The sequence below is a fragment of the Nicotiana tabacum genome, chromosome 12 (assembly GCF_000715075.1).
Source record: "Nicotiana tabacum cultivar K326 chromosome 12, ASM71507v2, whole genome shotgun sequence".
Lineage (NCBI taxonomy): Eukaryota > Viridiplantae > Streptophyta > Magnoliopsida > Solanales > Solanaceae > Nicotiana > Nicotiana tabacum.
In genome coordinates, this window is record NC_134091.1 from 124,353,641 (window position 1) to 124,363,460 (window position 9,820).

The 9,820-nt window shown below is 36.7% G+C and overlaps 1 protein-coding gene across 4 annotated transcripts; it reads left to right on the forward strand.

The window, feature by feature from the left end:
• Positions 1-4,087: 4,087 nt before the first annotated feature.
• On the forward strand, positions 4,088-8,392 carry LOC107795913 (serine/threonine-protein kinase D6PK). Of its 4 annotated transcripts, none has more exons than XM_016618621.2 (3): positions 4,088-4,339; positions 5,087-6,079; positions 7,166-8,392. In XM_016618621.2, exons 2-3 carry the CDS (start codon positions 5,184-5,186, stop codon positions 8,037-8,039), a joined length of 1,770 nt encoding a protein of 589 aa, XP_016474107.1. In that variant the 5' UTR covers positions 4,088-4,339; positions 5,087-5,183; the 3' UTR covers positions 8,040-8,392. The 4 variants fall into 4 exon arrangements, with proteins under 4 accessions (XP_016474107.1, XP_016474106.1, XP_016474108.1 ...); XM_016618620.2 differs by having other exon boundaries at positions 4,088-4,249; XM_016618622.2 differs by having other exon boundaries at positions 4,112-4,249; positions 5,130-6,079.
• The last annotated feature ends 1,428 nt before the right edge of the window (positions 8,393-9,820 follow it).

The following is a 9,820-nucleotide window of genomic DNA, read 5'->3' on the forward strand; positions in this document are numbered from 1 at the left end:
TTGGATTATGCTTGTTGAGTCACTTAGAGATTATTCCAAAACAAGTAGAAAAAAATGAAAAAGAAAGAGGCAACATGATGACGTGGTATTCCACTTTTATTTCATAGATTAGTAATAGTTGGTAGTGGATCCAAAATTAAAAGTCTGTAAGTTGATAGTGAGTGTGTAAATAGATGCGCACATATTTTTTTAAAAATTTAAAAGTATATATACTTGAATTGAAGATAGAAAATGTATTTGTATGCAGATAAAGTAACAATTCGACGTTTGAATCATGGATATGGTCACGCAGCAATTCTAATTCCAATTTCGTACATCAAATTGTTACTTCGTCCTTTTCTTAAGAAGATAAAATCGGTTGAATCACATATCAATGTAGTGATGGAAAATTGGTCTTTTTATATGATCGATGCTGTTGAGTTTCTAAAATAGACTTATTTTTTTCACTAATATTGTATATAAGTTGAACTCATTTTACAAAATTCTTAGAAATGGCGTTGCCTACCGTACCATTTCAGCTGCATTCAAGTTCAGACGATTTGGTTGCCTCAACAATACTACTTTCTTGGGTAGCATTTGAGTGCACACTTGGAAGTTACTCAAATAATTATTTGAAATTGTTCAGTTTTGCCATTTATAATATTAGAGGCGGATCCAGAATTTCAACAGGATTGATACATTATTGTGAAGAGATGGTTTAGAATTCACATTTAATGGGTTTAACTTTAGTTTTTTACCTTGAACCCACCACATTTTTAAAAATTATAAGTTCAAAATTATATTCTTTTTGAAATTTTAGTGATTTTAACATATATATCTATACTCCATGCCGAAAATGGTCGTCCCGAGTAGGATTTGAACCGTTAATTTCACTTGTAGAGGTGCACCAAATAATTATTGCATCATAGGAGTCTTTGAGCATGCGTGTGCTCACACATATTTAAGTATTTTTGAAAAAATATAATATTATTATACATGATTTAGGGGGAGACACATGAATTCAAGTGAACCCACGCTCCTTAATCTAGATACGCCCCTACATAACACTTTTGATCCAAGTAGCAAATTGTCTTGTATTTGTCCTTTCCATTAACGGAGTTCTTACGTAACGTCGACGGATTTTACGTGTTCAAATTCTTAGAGAAAAAAGATTCATATTTATCTCTTGACTTTTGGCTATGGTTTAATTACCTCTTATTTTAGGGCTCCGTTAAGGGTCAAGTACTAAACGAGATGTTTCCTATCAATGAAGATAATACTCTTTCCGTGCTGCTTTATATGCCACAGTTGGGAGTACGAGGGTCAAACTATTTAGTTTTTTTTATCTGAATTGGTACATAGAATCTTCAATTTTTTAAAATATAATTTACATATTTAGAAACTACGTAAAAAATATTATATGTCGTAATAATTAACAATTCAAAATTTTTAAAAAGACATATGAAAAATTATAATTAAAGAAAATCTTTTTGACTCTCTAGATAATGATTGTGTTACATAAAATGAATTGGACAGAGTCCTAAATTTAAAAATCTAACAAAATTGATAAATTAAATAGTACATAGCAATTTAATCCGTTTCCATTTTCTTTAATCCAATGGTCAACATTTCGTCTGAATGTTTGGCAGACCATTATCATTAATTTAAAAAAATATTAGGTTGAAGGCGAATCTTTGGATAAAGTGGATAGTGGAAAAGATGGAGTTTTTTCCTTAAATAATTAATTAATTTATTACATTAATAATCTGAAACTGAAAGCATGAGATACAGGTTGGAGACTGTGGTGTCCCACATGTCGATTCAGACTCTTGTGTTTGGGACAAAATACAATCAAATAATTGAAAGCGAAAAGCTAACACTCTGGAGCCAACATTTAAAATTTATGAATTTGAAATTCTAGTATATTTAAGTTGTTAAATTTTAAATTCAGCCGAACTCGTAACTGAAATTGATGGCAGAATAATAAGTAATTTTTCATCATTGAAGGTTTCGTGTTTGAACAATAGTATGAAGTCGCACTTGATACATAATATGTTACTCCCCCAAAGTGAGACTCTTCGATGTGAATCCGGTTTTAGTTGGAACTCAAAATAGGACTTTCTAATGCAAAATTGAATTAGTCAGGTTTTAAAATGGATAACAAACATTAAGAGCCCATTTGGACATAAGAAATTTTTCGTTTTTTTCGAAAATTTTTCACGTTTTTTCGAAATCAGCGTTTGATCATAAAATTTTCAATTTTCACTTGAAAATATATTCATTTAGACATAAGAAATTTTTTCTTTTTTTTCTTTTTTTTTTTTTTACTTTTTTCGAAATCAGCGTTTGTTCATAAAATTTCCAATTTTCACTTGAAGATACATTTTGGAATTTTTCGAAATTTTGAAAAACTCCAAAAAACTATTTTTTTCAAAATTTTCACTCAGATTACTTATAAAACTTCAAAACAACCCAAAATTATATTCATGTCCAAACACAACTCTAATTTTCAAATACCATTTTCACTTGAAATTTTTTTTCACTTTTTTTTTTGGACTTTTACAATTCTTATGTCCAACAACAACAACAACCCAGTAAAATCTACTAATGAGGTATGTGGAGGGTAGTGTGTACGCAGACCTTACCCCTACCCCAAAGGAGTAGAGAGGCTGTTTCCGAAAGACACTCGGCTCAAGAAAACAAAAAGACAAAAGGACAAAAAGAGACAATATTAGTATCACCACAACAATCATAGGAAAAATAGTAACACCATGAAATCCAGAAGAAAGATGCAAAGCAAAGAGAGATAATATTAGTATCACCACAACAATAATAAGAAAATAGGAACACCATGAAATCTAGAAGAAAGATGTAAAGCAAAAGCGATAGCTAGTAAGTAGGACCTGCACTGAAAAGCGAAATAGTGAGACACAACATTGCCACTAACTATCTTAAACAAAACCCCTACATTGCTAGTCTCATAATGGTACGAAGTAAGGCACAACTCAACTACCTCCTAACCTACAACCCTAATACTCGACCTCCACATCTTCCTATCAAGTGTCATGTCCTCGAAAATCTAGAGCCTCGCCATATCCTGCATGATCACCTCTCCCCAATACTTATTAGGCCACCCTCTACCTCTTCTCGTGCCCTCCACAACCAGCCGATCACATCTCCGTACCGGAGCATCTGGGCTTCTCCTCTGAACATGTCCGAACCATCTAAGCCTCGCTTCCCGTATCTTGTCATCAATGGGAGCCACGTGCACATTCTCCCGAATATCATCATTCCTAATCTTATCTATCCTAGTATGCCCGCACATCCACCGCAACGTTCTCATTTCTACTACTTTTATATTCTGGATATGTGAGCTCTTAACGGGCCAACACTCAGCCCCATACATCATGGCCTGTCTAACCACCGCTTTATAAAACTTACCTTTGAGTATCGGTGACACTATCTTGTCACACAGAACTCCAGATGCTAACCTCCACTTCATCCATCATACCCTAATACGATATGTTACATCATCGTCGATCTACCCTCTCCCTGGATAACCGAACTAAGGTACTTGAAGCTGCCTCTACTCGAGATGACCTGCGAATCAAGCCTCACATCCACGCCCACTTCCCCTAGCTCAGCGCTTAACTTACACTCCAGGTATTCCGTCTTCGTACTGCTCAGCTTGAAACCCTTAGACTCAAGAGCCTGTCTCCAAACCTCCAGCCTCTCGTTAACACCGGCTCGTGACTCATCAATCAGAACTATGTCATCGGCGAATAGCATGCACCATGGCACATCCCCTTGAATATGGTGTGTTAACGCGTCCATCACCATGACAAATAGAACGGACTGATATGTCCAAACGCCAACAAAAAATTATTTTTCAAAATTTTCACTCAAATCACTCATAAACCTTCAAAAACAACCCCAAATTATATTCATGTCCAAACACAACTTTAATTTTCAAATAATATTTTTACTTTTTATTTTTGAATTTTACAATTCTTATGTTGAAACGCCAACTAAATAGGAAATTAAAAAAAGAACTCTCTCTCCTCCCTCTCTCTCTTCCCAATAAAATTGTTAAAGTCCTAAGCTTCTTTACACTCTCAAAAGCAGTTGCCACCTCTTTTCTTTCTTCTCTCTCCACACATTTTTTCGTTAGAGGTCCCCTCTCTTTATCTCTGTCAACAGTAGTGCTTCTACTTCCCCATTGCTAAAGCAAAAAAACAACCCTAAAGTTCTGATCTTTTTGACACTTTAGGTACTATTCTTTAGTCTGCTTTTCTTTTTTCCCTGCACTTTTCAAATGCTCCTAGATGAACTTTATTTTTTAGCATCTGGGTCTTTCTGGGTAAGTTTTTTTGATCCTTTTTGTAGGGTTTTCTTGAAAAAATTTTAGGTCTTGGCAAAAGATCTGTGTGCTTTTTCATTGACCCTTTATACTGCTTTTCTTGTTTATCTATGTGGGGTTGTTCTTACATTATGCTATGTTGCTGAAAGTCTGCTTTGTTTGATTTGGTATTATTAATAAAGATTTGGCCTTTTGAGGTAATCACTGGGATTTTAGCTGTCTTAGGCATTTTATTGCTCTACTTATGATTTGGGTAGTGACAATGACAATGACATGAGTTGAGCTTAAATGGAAGTGAGGATTCGTATAGTCTACCCCAACTTGTTTGGAACTGAGGAGTAGTAGTAGTTGTTGTTGTTACTTATGATTTGTGTAATGACGATGATATGAATTGAGCTTAAATGGAGAAGTGAGTATTCATATAGCCGACCCCAACTTGTTTGGGACTGAGGCGTAGTAGTAGTTGTTGTTACTTATGATTTGGATCTTTGAATAAATTGCTTGTTGAATGTGGATTAGGAAATTGTGGACTTTGAGGTAATTATAGAAATCCCAGTTTGATTGCCCTGTTACTTAGTGTAGATCTATTTTCTTTCTCACAAGTATCGTTGTCGTTTATTAGTTTCTTTTATATGTTTTCCACTTTATAAGAGTTTTGAAGTTATCTTAATTTATTGTCCTTTACTTGATCCTATCGATAACCTGGCATTCAAGTTCACTTCATGTCTCTTGATTGTGTTTATGTAGTTTCATACTTTCAATCTTTGAACTTTCATGCTGTTGTTGGAAGCTGAGTAATGGGTTTGGTCGGCCTGGCTGCATTGAGGAATCGTTGTTCATTTTAATGGCGTCAACACCTTCTGTCAAGAGTTCACTGGAAAAGCTGAAGAAATCAACTGGAAGTCATGCAGTAGAAGGTAATTCTCGGACGTCAGCACCTTCTCAAGTTTCAAAGAGTGGCAAGTCCGAGAGCACAACATCCAAAGAGCTACGAAGCGATGATCGAAAAGTTGCATCCAAACAGCTTACGGCAGAAGCAGGATCTGCTGACTTATTGGTTGATAAGCTTAATTCGAGCTTATATTTGGGAAATCTGAAACATGCTCCAATTGGTGCAGTTTCCATGCCTTGTGACACCAAGGGCTCAGAAAATGAAACCGTCAATGATTGCTCAGCATCAGCCAAAGTCAGTGATGGGGCTAGTAGCCTTGGAAAAACAAGTGGAAGTGCCAAAGTTAGTGACCGGGCTGATTTTGTTGAGAGTGGAAAGAGCAGCATCTGTAGGGGAAGCACAAGCACCGACGTAAGTGATGAAAGTTGTTGCAGCAGCTTGAGCAGCAGTATTAGTAAACCTCACAAAGCTAATGACTCGAGATGGGAAGCCATTCAATCTATCCGAGCTAAAAATGGAGGGTTGGACTTGAGACATTTCCGGTTGCTAAAGAAGTTGGGAAGTGGTGATATTGGAAGTGTTTATCTGTCGGAGTTGTGTGGAACAAAGTGTTATTTTGCCATGAAAGTTATGGATAAAGCATCATTAGCTGGCCGTAAGAAATTGCTGCGTGCTCAAACGGAGAGAGAGATTTTGCAGTCCTTGGACCATCCATTTCTGCCTACGTTGTATACCCATTTTGAGACAGAAAAATTTTCTTGTCTAGTAATGGAGTTTTGCCCGGGAGGTGACTTGCATACACTTCGGCAAAGGCAACCGGGAAAGCATTTTTCTGAACAAGCTGTGAAGTATGATTACTTGACCCGAAACTTCTTAATTAATTAATTAATTTATTTATTTTCTTGATAATTACTTGATCTAAAACCTCACAAACTTCGGCAAGATTTTCTTGTTTCTATTATTATAGAGATAATTTCTACAACTTGATAGAAATAGCTTCCAATGCAGTATTATAGTTATAACAGGATGTAAAAGCTTTGAGTACTGTTAAACTTTCTTTGTTAGATTCTGAATGCCGTTGCTCAAGAAATTGAAACTTCTGCCTGCTGCTCAAATATCACAAGGTCCTAAAAGTTCTTGGATTATGTAAAGCTTTGAATTGTGTACACTATCAGTTGAAGCAATGACTACGTATTCTTGTCCAGTACTTTGTGTAGTCCTGGACATTCTGTCTTCACATTTGACGCTTCAGTTGAAGCAATGATGTAGTCCCTTCCATTCTGTTTATTTTCTTTGATCAACATCCGGTAAGTGTTAATGCTAATAGAAAAAGAGGGTTCAATGCTAACCAAAGGTAGATGCAATCTTGAGGGAACCAGTTCAACTCGGATTCTTTGACTGTGATATTACTCCCTCTGTCCCAATTTATGTGACACTTTTAGCTTTCCGAGATTCAAACTTCTTAATTTTGGCTGTGTATTTGGAGATAGAATCCTAAAGTTTTTCGAAATAAAATTTACATATTTGGGAACTACGTAATAAGTACTATAAGTCACAATAATTAATAATTCAAAATATTTAAAACAACAACATACCCAGTAATATCCCACACCGTGGGGTATGGGGAGGGTAGTGTGTACGCAGACCTTACCCCTACCTTGCGAGGATAGAGATGTTGTTTCCAATAGACCCTCGGCTTAGGAAAGCAATTCAAAATATTTAAAAGACATGAAAAATTTACGGTCAAAAAATAATTCGTTTTGACTCTACCAGTAGAGAGCAGGTACTTAACTCCTTTCTTGAGGCACTTAAACTTGTACACGATTTCTCTAACTTTGCCTTTGATTGATTTACAAAGCTCATTAAAGAAAAAGAGTTGTTTTAGACTCTGTTGGTATTATTTATGAAGTATTAAATTTATCTCAAAATTGCAGGTTTTATGTCGCAGAGATCCTCCTTTCTCTGGAATACCTCCATATGCTCGGCATTGTCTACCGCGACCTCAAGCCAGAAAATGTGCTTGTTAGAGAAGATGGACACATAATGCTATCTGATTTTGATCTCTCCCTTCGCTGTGCTGTGAGTCCAACACTTGTCAAGTTGTCGTCTCTTGACGCAGAGCCACTCCGGAAAAATTCCGGTTACTGTGTTCAACCGTCTTGCATTGAGCCCTCCTGTATCCAACCATCATGTGCTGTCCCTACAACATGTTTTGGTCCTCGCTTCTTTTCTAGTAAGTCGAAGAAAGAAAAGAAATCTAAAAATGATACCGGGAACCAAGTTAGTCCATTGCCAGAACTTATGGCCGAGCCTACTGGAGCACGGTCAATGTCTTTCGTTGGGACCCACGAGTATTTGGCACCTGAAATAATCAAAGGCGAAGGGCATGGAAGCGCAGTGGATTGGTGGACTTTCGGTATCTTTCTCTACGAGTTATTGTTTGGTAAGACGCCGTTCAAAGGATCAGGAAATCGAGCTACACTTTTCAATGTTGTAGGTCAGCCCCTCCGGTTTCCTGAATCTCCAGTGGTAAGTTTTTCAGCTAGAGATCTTATACGAGGCTTGCTCGTGAAAGAGCCACAGCATCGATTGGCATACAAACGAGGAGCTACAGAAATTAAGCAGCATCCCTTCTTTGAAGGTGTAAACTGGGCTTTGATTCGTTGTGCAAGTCCTCCCGAGATCCCAAGGCCTGTTGAATTCGAGCGAATCTCAGCTCCGCCAACATCGACGAGTGAGAAACCTGTGGCTGTACCTGTCCGAAACCAGCAAAATTCTGATAATTATCTCGAATTTGATTTCTTTTAATATTTTGTTTCTTTGAAAAGCCAATTGTCTTCTTTTTGTTAGTGAAACATACAGAGTTCTACAACCTTTGGAAGATGTCGAATCAACAACAGCAACGACAAGCCCGGTATAATCCCACAATCTCACCAGTGGGGTCCGGGGAGAGTAAAGTGTACGCAGACGTTACCCCTACCTGGTGAAGGTAAAGATGTCAGGATCAAATCAGGGTCTTTTTCTTTTTGGTAGTTTGAGGATTATATATGTTTGTTGTTCTTATTAAACAGTTACCATTTGTTGTATGGCAAATTGTTGTAAGTGTTGAATGTTACCTACTGATAATGTGAATTTGACAGTTAATAAGCTGTTCTTATGTATATGCTTGTGCAAATCTTACTTAAAGAAGATCATTTCTCATGTTTGACTTCCCAATTTTTTTAAAATGTATTTCATAAATTATCAAAAGTTTTCCAAGTTCATATTTTGGGTCGCCGGACGAATATATAGTGTTAGTAGAAGCAAGTTATATGAAGTTAGAAGTCAAACTTCGTTGTTTTGGTAACCGAACATTAGAAAAATGACTTTCTCATGAAAATGTTTTCTTGAAAAATGACTTTCATCGTACCAAACACACTAATAGGGAAACGTGAAATGTTTTTCATAAAATGCTTCTAAAAGTAGTTCTGACCCCGATCTTGGTTATTACACGTTTTGCCATTTGTTTTCGATGTCTTTTACCTTGTTGTTGATATTAATTAGTTATTGCTTCCTTTCGCTGTTCTTTAGTCGAGAATCTATCGGAAACAACCCTTACACCTTCATAAGGTACAAGTAAGGTTTTGTAACGATCCGGTCGGCCGTTTTGAGTATTATAACCCCGTTCCCCCATTTACTGCTCAATTTATGCCTTAAAGTTGATTTATGACTTATCGGGTTAGTTGGTTCGAGTCCGGAAGGATTTCGGAGTGAAATGAGACACTTAGTCTCATAATTAAAAACTTAAGTTAAAATAGTGATCGGATGTCGACTTATGTGTAAACGATCCCGGAATGGAGTTTGGATGATTCCAATAGCTCCGTATGGTGATTTTGGACTTAGGAGCGTGTTCAAAAAATTATTTGGAGATACGTAGTAGAATTAAGCTTGAAATGACGAAAGTTGAATTTTTGGAAAGTTTCATCGGGGGTTGACTTTTTGATATTGGGTCGGAATCGGATTCCGAAAGTTGGAATAGGTCCATTATGTCATTTATGACTTGTGTGCAAAATTTGAGATCAATCAGACTTGATTCGATAGGTTTCGGCATCGAATGTAGAAGTTGGAAATTTCATAATAGACTAAAGTCAAGTGAGTTCGCACAAGACCAAACTTCAAATGAGCATACCTCTCAGTACACGAAGTGTTATATGGTGTATTACCTATCAAATGAAAGATCTTTGAGTCTAGTTTCTAACGCTTCAAACCGTTTGTCATTTAGACATTCCTACAAGAAGTTATGGCCAAATTACCAAAGGCTGAAAAAATGCAATTCTGCGACCAATTATGCGATCGCAAAACAGTTATGCGATGGCAAAACTGCTTCTGCGACCGCAAAATGGTCGCAGAATGGACCAGAAGAGCCCAGTTCCGGGCACTGATTTTGCGATCAATTTTGCGGCCCGCATACCCCTTATGCGGTCCATTATGCGACCGCAGACCTACTTTCGGAGGGTTAATTTTTTTTATTTTCATAAACCAACCTCATTTTGATAAATAGGCTTTGGGGCTTATTTTGGGGCAATTATCTGATGATTTTAGAGAGAAGT

Bases quoted from the DNA above. Each gene is read 5' to 3' on its own strand.
- LOC107795913 (XM_016618619.2), top strand. From the start codon at position 4,848: ATGTGGATTAGGAAATTGTGGACTTTGAG. The intron at 4,877-5,086 runs GTAATTATAGAA...GTGTTTATGTAG, and splicing joins AGGAAATTGTGGACTTTGAG to TTTCATACTTTCAATCTTTG. The intron at 6,080-7,165 runs GTATGATTACTT...TCAAAATTGCAG, and splicing joins TTTTCTGAACAAGCTGTGAA to GTTTTATGTCGCAGAGATCC.